Below are 14,910 nucleotides of genomic sequence, written 5' to 3'. Positions count from 1 at the left end.
TAAGGGCCCCTCCATTAAACCCAATCCCTGACCCTGACTGGCTGCCTATTATTAAAAAACATTTGTTGATTTCCAGGCAAAGCAAGTTACTTAGTTTAGGAAGAAAAAAAAAAAAAGATTAGAAATTCAGAGATGCAGAGTGGGAACCTCAAGGGTCACCACTCCTGGGAATGTCACCAAGACCCTGGGAGGGAAGCCAGAGAGAAATGGAGTCTGATAGGGTCCTTCTGCTGGTCACTCAGCACACCTCATGTGCCCTACCACGTGGGCATAGATCTGGTTTAAACCTGTTTCAGGCACTTACCGCCACAAACACAACACAGGTGCAGCAGGGACAGCCCGCTCTCGGTGCGGTAGTTCAGACTGACTTCTCGGAAGGCTTCGTCAGACCTGAAACAGCAATGACAAGCAATCAGAAGCTTGTCTCAGCATCTGCCATTTGTTTGAGAACTAAATACCAGTCTATAAATTCGGAAATGTATTTTGTTATATGACTTTGCTGCTAGGAGAATTGCGAATCCTTCATACCAAGAACTAAAACTTGATAAAAATGATATTAATCGTTGAAGGGATCAAGTTAAAGACTTGCACATATACTCTGGGTTCTAATATATTAATATAATTACATAAATACATAATTTAATTTTATCAAGCCCATTATAAGGAAAATACGTACATCTAAAAGTAAAATTATATCCTTCACAATTAAACATTCATATTATATTTGTAGAAAAATTAAGATATCGACAAAAGGAAGAGAGGAGGAAGGAAGGGAGGGGAGAGGAGGGAGAGAGAAAAGGTTGTGCTGTGTGTGATAAGAGGGCGGAAGAAAAAGATTATAAGCCAAATGTATGACAATTTCTGCCTGCAGCCAACTTCCCTTGTACTCTGACCGGGTCAGCGTCCTCAGATCAGGGAGGTCTGACACCTGGGGAGGTGCTCTGAAGGCTGCTGAGGAGAGGATGAGGGCTTTAATGAATTCCTTGCCTTTATACTATCAAAGACTTTGCCCCCTAGAGGACCCTGAAAGCCATAGGTACCCTTTCAACAGGAAGTTAGAGCTAAAATTCTTGACCTCTTCAGGTCCTTGGCACTCCCAGGACATTTTTCAGTAGAAATGAGATCATGTCCTTGGCCTCTGGGCCGGCTTCAAGGGGCCTTGGGCCTATTTTAATCTTAGCAGCGTTAGAGAAATGCCTGATCTCCGGTGGGAGAGCCAGGGATTCCCATCACCTTTAAAGCACTTAGACTTGAAAGACTTAATAAACTTGGACTATTTGCATCAAGGCTCCCAGTTAAGAACTTCAAAGGCTATTGGAATTTTGAAATAGAAAAAAATTCTATTCTCCAGGGTGCTGCTAAAAAGAGAAGGGCTTTAAATCCAGAAACCTTGAGAGGCCCCAAGAAAGGCTTTAATTAGCAACTCTGAGCCCTGTGGTCTGTTTTTGTAGACGAGGGGATATTCTCCTGACTGACAAAGCAGGCTCCACTGCCCACACTAGAAATGCATTCAGCTCACAGGAGCTTGTCCTTGCTCAAGGGAGGAGGAGGTGGTTAGTTCCGAGCCAAGTGCAGGGTCCACAGCCTGGGAAATTACTCCACATTTTATATCCGAAAGTGGAAGTCAGATGGGAGTTTTTATAATCTCAAAACAATGCAAAGGTCATAGGTCAGATCATGTAGTAAAATATTTCAGCATTACTTTGTAAATTTTGGGTTTTGTGTTTCTGTGTGTAGGTATGTGCCCATGAGTGCAGAAGGGGCCTCAAATCCATCTCACCTGTAGTTACAGGTGGCTGCAAGCGGGCCTGAGGTGCAGAAAAATGCACTTGAGTCTCCAGTATGAGCAGTGTGTGCATTAACACTAAACTTGCTCTCCAGATCCCTAAGTCATTTTGTTGACTCAAGACCTTGGTGGGCATAGAGGACGCAGAGAAGTGGGGCAGTCTCTGCCATAGGTTCCCGCTGTATCGGATGGTAGTCTTAGCGTTAGGTTGGTGAAAGCTACTGGCCTATTGAGCTAATATATGCTAAAGGTTTTACTTGTAATTATAAGGACATTAGGTCAAACGCAGAAGGTGGTCACTAAGTGGCTAGTAAGGGGACTACTTGTAACCCAAGATGATATGGTTCTGGACCTGCAATAGCCAACACTTAACAAGCAGATAAGATTTGACCAGTCAGACGTCACTATAGAATCCTTCCAGTAGGCGTGGCTTTTTGTTTGCTGTTCATTTCAGCTCTCAGGAACTGTGACATGCCCATCCTTTTAAGGCTTTCCTACACGGAAAAAATAAGTTTTCCCATTTTGTAAACATCAACAGCTAGTAGGTTTAATTATAAATTAACTCTCTATTATATTTGCATGTATGTATTGTACTTGTTGTGGCTGCGTGTGTGTAGAAGTGAAGGCAGAAAACCACACACGCTATCCTCAAAGGGGATAAGGGACAGCTAATTGGAGTCAAAAATGAATGAACATGGCCTGGAAACAAAGATTTAGGTTAGCCCAAATCTCCATGCTACAGCATAATAGAAATTTGATAAAGCTTTTTATAGTAACAGGAGAAAATCATAACTCAAGGCCCTTTTAAACACATTAGTGAAATATTGGGTAGGCAGATTACAACCTTAGGTAGGTGGGTTACAGCATTGGGGTACAGTGGGAAGGGACTACTCAGACATTATCTGACCACATTCTTACCCTTTTGGGTGGTTGAAAACTCCCAGCTTAAAGATCACAAAGATTTTCAGTCACATACAAAGGAGGGTAATAAGTGTTTTTTAGGGAAGTGAACATGCCCCGAGATTATTTGTCTCTGGGCTTGCATCATTCTTAACTTGTCCACATCACTGAGGGTCTAATAAGCAGATGTTTCAGTGAGTGGTGTGTGTGTTTTCACATACTTAGTTCAAACTACAAGCAGTTTTAAAGTTTGTGGGTCCCGTGAATGGAACTTTAGGGTCAGCCTTGGTTGCAAGTCCCAGTACCTTCTGGTTAGAGTCCCAGGTCCATTGCTGTATAATCTTAACAACATACATGGGAAGTTATCAATTACCCAGGTGTTCCAAAGCTGACTGTTCTCTCAGTATCCCTGTTTAAGTTACGTTCATTTGGTTAGGTCAGAAGAAACCCATCCTCCCTTGCTGCTCTTGGGGTGATGGCCAGTTATGGTGTTCCATACATTAGCAGAGTCCCACCCCAGCCCACCAACACCCTATTCCTGCTCAGTGGCATCGTTTCCTGGGTAAAGGAAACCCAAGAAAGAAGTCTCCTCACAGCCCGGAGCTTAAGGAGTGCTGTGCACCAGAATCTTCACAGGTCCCCTCCCTTTTCACAGATGGACATGGTTCCTGTATATTTTTAGAGAACAGAAAACCTAGTCTACGACCCCCACACTTCATGGGTGAGGGTAGAGGAGGAGGGAGAGGAAGGGAGGCAAGTGGAGGGGAAAAAAAGGAAAAAGAAAAAGAAAAGAAAATCTAGTCTACCTCACTTGCAAAGCTAGTACATGTGAGGTTTAAAGTCACAGACAGTGTGACCTAAGTTCTGAAAAAAAAAAAAAAAGCCGCACCTGTGTTCTAAGACACTCTACTAAGCACAGTGACTGATCCAAGCTAATGACTTGGGAGAGTGGACCTTTGTTATGCTGGGCTGTCTTCAGCCACCTTAGTGCCACTCACTGCCTTCCTCTGCGTCTGACCTAATACCCTTGTTTCAAGTACAACACTGATACCATACACTGTTTAGAAGCCAACCAAGGGCAGAATGTTAACGTTACCTCATTTCTGAAAATTTGTGTGGTTCTTCTCTTGCTACTTTTAAATATTTTCATTTCACTTGCATTGTGTTATAAGTGGATACACACACACACGCACATACACACACACACACAGTCAGCTTGACACAACCAGAGTTATCTGCAAAAAGAAATGCCAACTGAGATATGCTTTCTGTCAAACAGCTAGTGACCAAGCTTGCAGGGCATTTTCTTGGCTTATGATGGATTTAGGAGGGTCTAACCCAATGTGGGTGGTGCCACTCATGGGCAAGTGGCCCTGGGGTCTATAAGAAAGCAGGCTGAGCAAGCCATGGAAAACAAACCAGTAAGCAGCACCCTTCCATGTCCTCTGCTTCAGTTCCTGCTGCCAGGATCCTGCCTTGAGTTCCTACCCTGGCCTTGGTCTGCCACCAAGATTATTTAAGACAAATAGACTCTTTTTTCTCCAACTTACTTTTGGTGTGTGCCTATCAGAGCAATAGGAACTTCACTAAGTCACTTGCTTCCAGTATGTTTTCAAGTCATAAGAAACTTTAACGCTCTGCCAATGTTCCTGCAAGAACACCTTATAATCAGCTTAAACTTTTATATGAAAATTGAAATGTCACAATGCTACTTCCAGTAAATTGTAATTTTCAAATGCCAATGACATGTAAAACAGAGGTTTCTCTCTCTATATCTCTCTCTCTCCTCTCAATTTTAGGCTACTTTGGTATGAAAAAAAACCACACAAGCTCATAATGATACTATCGAATTTTGAAAGAGATCAGGTATGAAACGTTCAAAGCAACCTTTTGTTCAGTGAGCAGGGGCAAGGAGTGTGAGGAGCTAGGAAGAGAGACCGTGAAGGTAGCCTGAGGAGAGGCCCCTTGTAGTCAGTCTCCTGAAAGTCCCTCCTGGCCCAAGGCAGCTTTCAAACTACAGCCAACTGTGCAATTTAGCCACTCCATAAGCAGCTCCTTAATCCTGCAAGAGGACCCTGTAGAAGAAGGGTGAAGTAAATCTCTTAAGGTATAAAGAAGCCTTGGGAAGCCATGCGGTCTTCCAAGCAGACTCAAAGGATTGTCTGAAATGTAGGGTTTGTGTCAATTATCAACAAAATAGAAACAAAACAAAAGCAAGCAGTGCCAGAAACAAAGAGTCTGGGATACAAATTCCCATTGAAACAGATTTGTACCTCAAATTCTCTGCATGTTAGTTGAGGGAGCCTCCCTATTCCTGTTCCTCTTCCTTCCAATCACCCTCCTCAGCCACCTCTATCTCTGCCATCCCTTGTGACGGTACATGCTCTGACTTGTTGTCCCTCTTTCCCTCATCACCTCCTCCCTCCTAGCCAATACCATCTCTGCCATCCCTTTTCCAATCCTTCTCCTCAGGGGTGAAACTAAATAATGACATTGAAACTAGCCCAAATCAGTACTTTAGCAAAATGATACTGCTAACAGCTCCTGGTCAAAGTTCTACAAAGTCTAACCCATTTGGAACTCACAAAAGCTTACAACAAGATTATTATCAGAAATATCTAACGTCTAGCTGCTTTCTGCCTCCTGCCCTCTAGCTCAGTCACTGTTTCTGCTTCCAAAGGGCCTGAATGCATTTCCACCTTCTCTGAGAAAGCTGTAGTCAATTCGCAAATGTAGGTAAAGATTGCTCTTTCGTTCCTGACGGCTTAGACACGAATACTCACACAGAAACTATATTAATTACAACACTTCTTGGCCAATACCTTAGGAATATTTCTAGTCAGCTGTTACATCTTAAATTAGCCCATTTCTATTATTATTTTGTATTTTACCATGAGGCTCATGCTTTGTTACCTCTAGCTTCTTGGACAGCTACATGGTGTCTTTTTGACCCCGCCTACTCTCTCTATATGTCCCTTCCAGCCTGGCTATATTTTGCCCTGCCATAGGTCAAAGCATCTTTATTAGTTAACCAATAAAAACAACACATATACAAAAGGACCTCCCACATCTCACAAATCACATGAGAAGAATAGTAAGAAAACACTACTATTGGAAATCTACTTTCCATAAGCTAAGCAGGGAGAAACAGGTGGGGTGAGTGGAGATAATTCCTATTAAGTTTGGAGCACTGACTTGGAAGATATTTAACAAACATGTTTGTGGATATTCACAGGGATACTCGTTGGGTAAGATCTGATTGTTGATTTCTGCTTCTACTTCTCTGTGGAACTTGGAAAGCAATGTATGAGAAGGAACAGCAGGCCCTGTGAATCAGAGGAGAAAGGTGGTCACTCTCTCTCTCTCTGTTCTTAGATTTTTCTCTACTTTTGAGAAGGTGAATTAATTTTTTAAATGTATTCACCTCACTCGGTGTTTTGTACATCCACATATTATATTGGCCAACCTTCAGACATCTCATTTTAATTATTTCTCACATGTGGCTGCTGTGTCAGACGTCTCTGAAAGGATGAGGTCATGGATAAGATGTTTAATTGGATCACACAACTGCGTACTTTTCTGAATAAAAGTTAAAGGCGAAGAAAAGAGTCGTTATGCTTCGAGGCAGAAAATAACCTTTAGGTACAGAACTACCCTATTTAATAATTAAGGAAATAATTTACTATTAGAAAAATATTCGTGGGGATGACTTAATCTTAATTAGGAGTTCCATCCAAGCCCCAGGAAGCCCTATGAGCTGATTAGAATGTGCTGTTGTTGGTGAGGGGCAGGCATCTTATAAAAATGCAAGGAGAAATTAGAGAATACATTGAGCCCAAGGCATTAGAACATGCAGCCGATGTCAGCTCGTCAGGAAATGTGACACACGCGACTCTTTTAGGAAAATTGACAGGAGAGAAAGCAGGTGTTTCCATGAACAGTGATCACTTCAAGATCTTAAATGTTTAATTGCATGTATCAAAACAGAAACATTTGAATAGAGTGGATGGGAACTGAAAATTATGGCTGAAATTTTGAATAAAACTTTTCTTAAAAGATTACGTGCCCATTATTAATTTAGGTGAGTAATTGTGTTGTTAGAATTGCAGTGGACTTCCCAATGCTGCCGCCATTTCCTCTCTCCTAGCTCATTTATCTTGCCAACCTTAATCACAGAAGTCAGCATTCCAGGAGGATGGAATCTGAAAGAACAAAGGCCCTTCAGTGGCATGCCTGGCAGGCACTAGCTCTTCAGTTTATCTTTCTAGAGCTAACGTACTAGTATTGTTTATAAATACAAGTGTAAAGAGCCATACAAGCAGAGAAGCATCTTTAGTGTCCGCATACACTAGTGAGGAGAGGAGTCTGACCCACAAATGGATTGAAGGTACCCTGGAGAACTCACTGGTAACTGTGGTATCACAGGCATCAGAGGAAATACATGGAACACGAACACACTTCTTCATCTCTTTCCTGCCTCCTATTCATGTCTTCAACACCTACCCAAAGCTATAGTGAAGGCGACCTTGCGTTAAAGGAAAGAACATTCTATTTCTGTTCCCTTCGTCCCCCACATCAAGTTCTCAGTAAACTGATGCCACTGTAAACTGCTGCAGACTCAGGGACAGTGCACCGCTTTGTTTGTTTGTTTTAAAATGAGTTAGCTTTAGTCCTGTATGCCTTACTATAGTGTGGGTAAAAGCCGGGGTCATCATGTAGTTGATCTGACAGGGACAGAGGTTCGTGGTGCAGTTCACATTCTCTAAACAAATGGGAATAGCACCTATCAATAATTCCGTAGACATATAGACAAGTGAACAGAGACTGAGCAGAGAACTCCACCTGTGACTGTGTTAACTGCACCTCTGTGGACAGGTGAAGCATGAATAATAAAAAGTCAGAGAGAGAAATTGAGGTTCAACCTGACGGTCAGAAAAGCAAAACAACCAGCCATTGGCTCTTACCTCGACCTCAGTCTGAAATGGCGATCCGACCTCCCGGAATCACAGAATGAGACTGTGCATCTGAGAGCTGTCTCCCCCACTTCTTATATTCCTCTCTAGGGCTGGGATTAAAGGCGTGCACCACTGGGATTAAAGATGTGTGTCATTGTGGCTGCTAGGATTAAAGGTACGTATTATTGTAATCTGGTCTGTAAGCTAACCAATGGGACTGTTTTTCTTTCAGATCTTCAGGCAGTCTTTATTTACTAAGATACGACTGAAATGCCACTACAGACAGGGAACCTCCTCTGCTTGCAATCTGCATCTTAGCAAAAGACACGTCAGGCACCTGGTGTCGCTGTCACCACAGCTATGTGTTGCACAATCCAGAAGTAGAGATGGGGTGTGAAGACTCTCACTATGCGCTTATTGCCCACGTTCTCATCATGATTCTGTGTGATGGTGTATCTTTTCCCCAACGACCCTAACATTTTAGTTGATGAGACAAGAGTAAGACAACTTATACTCTCAGCGTAGACCCCTTTTCTTCCCTGTCGTCCGTCATTTTAATCCAAAGAGAAGAAAGTTCTCAGAACTCAGCCCTGGAAACAACTGACATCCCAGAAAGATCGGTCTGCACTGACAGAATCAGATAACACACCGACTCTCGTTTGTCTCTGGTTGTCTTGACTCCGTGGACTGCACCAGCTCCTGACTTTCTGCTTGGTCCCTCACCACAGGCAAGGAGTTTCCATTGCAACTGTGTCTGAGGACTATGTTCAGATTCTTGGAAGTTATCTATACAGATTTGTATCCTCTGATGAGAAATAGACCCATGGACTCCATCACAGATGCTGAACACTACTTTAAGATGAACATGTCTTCGCAATCCCCTCTGGAGCCTCACGCCACCCCTTCTGACTGACATTCCTCTCTTCACCCCACAGCACAAGGCTAATGGACACCTGGTCCAAAAAACATCCAACTGTCATTCTCACTCTCAAGAAATACGACGTACATTTTGAGGAACCTTCTAACACTCATAATAGCCAAAGACTACGTCTCGTTTGTTACTATTCTCGACCCATAGCCTATGGGGAAGACCACTTGTGTTGTGCGTGAGGTACTGACACTGACCTCTGACCTCTGCATCTCACACCCAGGCTTCATGACTCACAAGGTCAAATTGCAGCACTTAGCGGGAAGGTTACAAAGAGGCAGCTGTAGCAGGAACTGCAAATATAGCTAGTGCAGTCTGAGAAAAACCTTCAAGTCTATGTGTTAAGTAAAATACTTTAAAAGACATATTGTTTCTGCTGGCTAGCCTCTGCATAAGCAAAACTGTTCATTAATCAAACGTAAGTGACAATTTAGAGTTCATAAAGTCGAAAAGAATTCCTCCAATAGATCGCATCTTAGTCAGTATACTTTTTGGAATCAGTAAGCGGGGAACAACTTATGACTAAGGTAGATACCTACACTCCTCTGGTGAAATAAAAGAGGGATACGTGGATGTGCTATTTCCAATTGCTCATCACATCCCCAAGAGAATTTCCTAAGCTTCCTGTCACCGGAGCAAGAGCTGCGAGGAAGTGGTGCCTCAGGGGTTTCTCACACCAAGTGTCAACCTCCCAGCTGCACCCTGTCAAGGCCCTATCTGTCCTGTGGATGGAGTTCAGATGTAAGAGAGGACAAGTAGGTGACGTCATTTCCCACCATGTTACACTCATACACTTACTTTATCTGAAACACTTACTATGTTTGCAATTTCTTTTGAGAAACATGCCATTTGGGCATTGCTCAACTTTGGTTTTCTAAATGAAATTGAGGATGGTCTTTGCTAGGAGTGCTATGTGAATGACTGCCGAAGTGGACTTAGACGATTGTCTCAGGTCTGACTTCTCTTTGCTCAGTGTGCTGGCTGGCTGTATGTTGACTTGACACAGGCTAGAGCCTCAGGAGAAGAGAGCCTCAACTGAGTAAATGCCTCAGTAATAATGGGCTAGAGGCAGGCCTGTAGGGCATTTTCTTAATTAGAGGTTGATGAGGGGGGAGGACCCAGCTCATTGTGAGTGGTGTTAACCCTGGCTAAGTGGTCCTGGGTGTAAGAATGTGGGCTGAGCAAGTCCTTGGAAGCAAACCAGTCAGCAGTACCCTCTATGGCCTTCTATATCAGTTTCTACCTTCAAGTCCCTGCGCTGCTTGATTTCCTGTCCTTGATGCCTTTTGATTATACAATGTTATATGGAACTGTGGGTTAAATAAGCCCTTTCTTCCCCAAGCTGCCTTGGTCATGATGTGTCAGCACAGCAAATAGCAACACTAGCTAAACCAGCTGGAGAGCCAGCTACACTGAGAGACACCCACTTCCTCAGCACCACATTCAATTTCTCTACAAGGTTATTGCTGCAAATTAGGGTCCTGGCCCTCTTTTCCACACACTGTGTGTGTTACAGGGTTGTGACACTGTCCCAAGCTGGGGATATTTTTCTTTTTATTATGGACAGAAACTGATATAACCCATTATAAGATTATGAGGGCAAAATAATACTCAGCCCCACCGAGAGACAGCCTCCAATGTCAACAATCCAAGGGGGCAGTATCAGTCTCACTGGGAGACAGCCTTCAATGTCTGCCGACCATGAAGACTCACGGAGGGTCTCAGCCACCCCAGGAAATAAGCAGTACTGCTTGCTGGTGGCGCAAGCTAAAGAATGTAGTGATTGATGCCGGAGCCGGTTACCTGGAACAGAAATGGCCTATATTCAGTGCCTGACCCCCAAGCTCCTTCTCCGCAACTTTTTTGAGGATCGAATCTCGGTTATATTTTACAGAGACATGATCTTTCCATTTGGGGAGCCATATGAATACTTATGAACAGACAGCCTAGCATTGTGAAGGTTATTCTGGTTATATCTAAGTCTTATCTTCGAATGCTTATATCTAAGGCTTTATATCTACACAAACAGCATGCCTAAAAGCAAGATAAATACTAAAGACACATATTCAAAAGAGTAAAATTTCTGACAACTTTACCCAAAGATGTGCCTTAGTTCCTTAAATTCGTTTTCTTTGATCTGCAGGTCACCTTCCAATCTTTCTATTATAATAGCATAAGATTCACTCACTTTCTTCTTCCATTCATCTGGAAAAGAAAAACAAATGGAATTGATTCATAATTGCGTTTTGCAAAATATAGACACAGATCATAATACACAAGCAATCAAAACTGTTTTTTAATGTTTAATTCTACAATACTTAATTTAAATGACTGATTGTGGGTTTAATGCAGATGTTTATGTTTATAATGCAATCACTCTGGGATTGTAGTAATTAAGAACCCATTTGATACTGTACAATATATTTACATAAAAGAATATATTTGACTTATTTCATTTGATTTTATTGCATTTTAATTGTAGCAATCTCTTGATGCTTAGACAGTGTCTTTTAACTTTTAAATACTAGATATTTAAGATATAATTCTAAAATATCTATAGTCAATAGCATCCCAAAATTTTCTGCCATATTATACCAAGGAACTAAGCTAATATTTTAAGAAGTTTTCTGCTTTCAGCCAATAATATTTCAGAGAAAAAGAGTAAAGTCTGATAATCTAAACACTTAATATTCTTTGTGTTCCAATAAGCATACGTCTCAGTGAGTTATTGCTCATCTGTACTTACAGTTGAATCACGGTGCCTGTTAGAAAGCAAGGACAGTTAGCATAACACGATGAAAGTCAGAATAGTTACCAGAGCAAGTCTGCGTCGGTCTGGATTTGTAATTCCCCATTTTGAAGAAGTGTGTGCTTTTCTGCTGTGCTGTCCTTCAGGGTACAAGATTCCAAGTCCTAGTGCTGCCACAAACCAGTTGAAATATTTTGATAGTCTGGCTAAAAATAAGCCAAGTGCCTAATGGAATGTCATGCAAGGGTGACAGGGAGCAAAACAGAATGTACCTTCAAGAGGGGGTTGGTGAGGGAGCGGCTGGGTTTGTTTAACCGGAGCCCCACGAAAGACAAACAGCAAACGTTTCCGTTGTGGTACTCGCCTCCATCAGTGGGCTGTCTGTCCCCACACTCCTGCCTTGTTGACCGCTTTCTTAATGAATTAATCTACGCGGTGATTGGTGACTTCTGAGCACCACTGAAAGAGATTCAGTCCAACCAGGCAGAGTTCGGTGTCCTTTTCTTCTGGGCCAAAAACGGCACCTGGAAAACAGTTATTATGGTGTAAAGAGAAAGCAGAAATTCCTCTCAAAGAGCACTGTGACTGGGAGACCTGGGTGTGAGGTTTTTATTTGTGGGGATTGGAGCCTGACGCACAATGTGAACATCTCAGTTGTTTGTTCCTATCCTAAGCCACAGAGAAGAAAAAAGACACAGAGTTTTATAAATATCAATTTACAGCAAGAACACTGAGATCAGGAGATAGCCTCTCGGGCTAGCCATTTCAATTTTATTTCATCATACATTCCCAGGCAGAAAACAGAGTTCACATACGATGATTTTTCAATGTCCTTTCCAAACACTTAGTGGAGTCTGAAGTCAGTACTGGGACGACTCATCACTGACATGTGAGCCCTGTGTCATTACTAATGTGCTGTGTTTGGTGTTCTTCCTCGCTCCTTCCCTTCGTTTCAAGCCATTGCTTTTTCTATACACATTTCTACGGAAATAAATGAACCCAGCGTGGGGTGTAAAATAAATGAAAACAACATAAAAGATTTATTGGCTATTTTCTATATATTTCTTCTAGTTGATCTTACTGTGTATAAAAGATATAAATTCTAGTCTTGAAAATCACACATAGCTTTAATGTATCAAGTATGGATTTCACATTTACTGTGTCCAAATATTCAAGTAACTCTTTCTTCATAAACAAATGCTTGGATGCATTAAGGAATCTGCACTCCTCTTCCTTAGCAAAGTAAACAAATGGCCCAGGGGTTGGACTGCCCTACTGAAGAAATCCATCTGGAAGACACAGTACCTGGCTTTGTATATGTGTCTACCTTTAGTTAGAACTCTCCCCTTGCCAGTCCATGTCTGTCATGGATGTGAATCCTTTATACAATGCAGGGGCCTCTGTCCACCTTGAAACTGATTTTCAGTTTCTTTGACATCCAGACACCGTCATTCCTACCCGCTTGTTCCCAGCACTGTGCGGCTCCCATCCAGCTTGCTGAGTGACCCCATGGAGCTCTTTTTCAGTCTCCATTCCCTTCACTTAGTTTAGCTTTCCTTGGATATGCCGTTCTCAGATTCGTCAGCCCAGGCTTCTGACTTCTTTGGTACTTCCTACTTCCCAGTCTTAAACCACGCACTGTGCGTTAGGAGTCATTCCCCAGGGAGATACAGCAATGTAACATGCATGCATATGGTTTGTATTACAACTTGGGAGTTATTGCATTAGTTCACAAGAAATGGTAATGTCTGTAGTTATTGGAAATATTCTTCCTTTTTTCAGGTGATTGTGCCATTTTATTAATTTTTGTTAGCATATATCCATTGTGAAAATAATGGGGTTCATAACTTGTGAATAAACAAGGATGTGTAGGTATCTTTTGTATGAAAACTTGAATTTTCAAGGAAATATGTCATACATTTTGGTCACACTCATCCCCTTCATCACCTTCTTTCTCAGACTGCATGAACTTCCTTACTGTTATCTCCAGTTGTATCTATTTTTCTGCACAAGGCACAACATCACTCCTTAGCATAGTAAAATCTCCATCATGTACAAATGCCACTTTTTCTCTATCCATTCATCTGCCCATGCATTGAGAGGCAGGTTCCAGAGCTTGGTTGTTGTGCACAGCAACACAGTGTGCATGAGTGTGCAGGCCTCTCTGCTGTAGAGTGACTTGAGTCTTTCAGAGAAATACTCAGTAATGATATACAATCCATTCTCACCAACAGCACGTCAGTGGTCTTTTTGTCTTGAGACCTTCTCAGCATTTGTTGTTGTCTTTTTGATGTCCTTCTGACTGTTGTCAAATGGAATCTGTGTCATTTGTGTTTTCGCTCTCTAATTGCTAAGGATGCTGAACAGTTTTCACTTGTTTATTGGCCAGTTCTTCTGAGAACTATCAGTTCAATTTGTTTGGCCATTTTATTGATTGAGTTATTTGGGTTTGGGGTTGTTTAATATTTTGATTTATTTATATACTTGAATAGAAATCCCCTGTTGGAGGAATAGCTGATAGATATTTTCTCCCATTCTGTAAGTTTTTCCTTTACTCTGTCAAATGTTTCCTTTGCATAAAGTCTCCAGATAAATGCAATCCCCTATGCAATTTCTTGTTGTGATTGCTGAGGTACTGAGTATAATTCAGAAAGTCCTTCTCTTGGCAGTGTATGTGTGTCCTCCAGCATATTCAAAATTTCAGGTCAATTTTTTACATCCTTGATCTCTTTCTAATTGTTTTTTCAATGTAGAAGAAAAAAAAAAGAATCCAGTTTCACTGTACTGCATGTGGATATCAGAATTGTCTATGAGCCATGCACAGAGGTGACCCCTGGGCAGAAGACGAATTGACTGTATAGTCCAAAGCAATTATTCTCAACCTGAGGATTGTGACCCCTTTCAGGTTTGGATTGCCCTCTCACAGGGCTTTCTGAGACCATCAGAAAACAGATATTTGCATCTTTTTTGCAGTTATGAAGTAGCAATGAAAACAGTGTTATGGTTGGGGGTCACCACCGTGTTGTAATACAAGCAGCGGAGCTGCATCCCCAGCATCCCGGCCACCTGCTAGCTTATGCCCCAAAATAATTACATGAAAACTGTATTCTTTTGAACACTGCCTGGCCCATTAGTTCCAGCCTCTTATTGGCTAGCTTTTACATATTGATCTAACCCATTTTTAATAATCTGTGTAACCCACAAGGTGGCTTACCAGGGAAGATCTTAACCTGCGTCTTTCTGGAGTGGGAGTATCATGGCGATTCACTGACTCAGCTTCTTTCTCCCAGCATTCTGTTCTGCTTTCTCCACCTACCTAAGGGTTTGCCTATCAAATGGGCCTAGGCAGTTTCTTTATTAATTAACCAATGAAAGCAACAGATTAGAAAGAAATCACTCCCACATCATTTCCCCTTTTTCTGTTTAAACAAAAAAAGAAGGCTTTCATTTTAACATAGTAAAATTACATATAGCAAAACATTTATCAAGCAAGAATTACAGTTACAATATTTATATCTGTTTTATCTTTTATCATAACTAAGGAAAACTATAATTATCTATATATTTTAAATCCATCAAAGACTCTAGAAGG

General features: G+C 41.7%; 1 protein-coding gene across 1 annotated transcript in view; it reads right to left on the bottom strand.

Moving 5' to 3' along the window:
- Nucleotides 1–11,484, bottom strand: part of LOC101993063 (serine/threonine-protein kinase TNNI3K) — a 218,983-nt gene extending 207,499 nt beyond the window's left edge. The window contains exons 1-3 of the mRNA XM_005357460.2: nucleotides 11,385–11,484; nucleotides 10,666–10,774; nucleotides 305–390 (exon numbers count right to left, since the gene is read on the bottom strand). Coding sequence (XP_005357517.1) covers nucleotides 305–390; nucleotides 10,666–10,774; nucleotides 11,385–11,424 — 235 coding nt within the window. The 5' untranslated portion in view covers nucleotides 11,425–11,484. The remainder of the gene's footprint in view (nucleotides 1–304; nucleotides 391–10,665; nucleotides 10,775–11,384) is intronic.
- Nucleotides 11,485–14,910: the final 3,426 nt, after the last annotated feature.

The sequence above is a fragment of the Microtus ochrogaster genome, chromosome 21 (genome assembly GCF_000317375.1).
Source record: "Microtus ochrogaster isolate Prairie Vole_2 chromosome 21, MicOch1.0, whole genome shotgun sequence".
In the NCBI taxonomy this organism is placed as follows: Eukaryota; Metazoa; Chordata; class Mammalia; order Rodentia; family Cricetidae; genus Microtus; species Microtus ochrogaster.
This window is presented reverse-complemented; position numbering and strand designations above follow the sequence as displayed.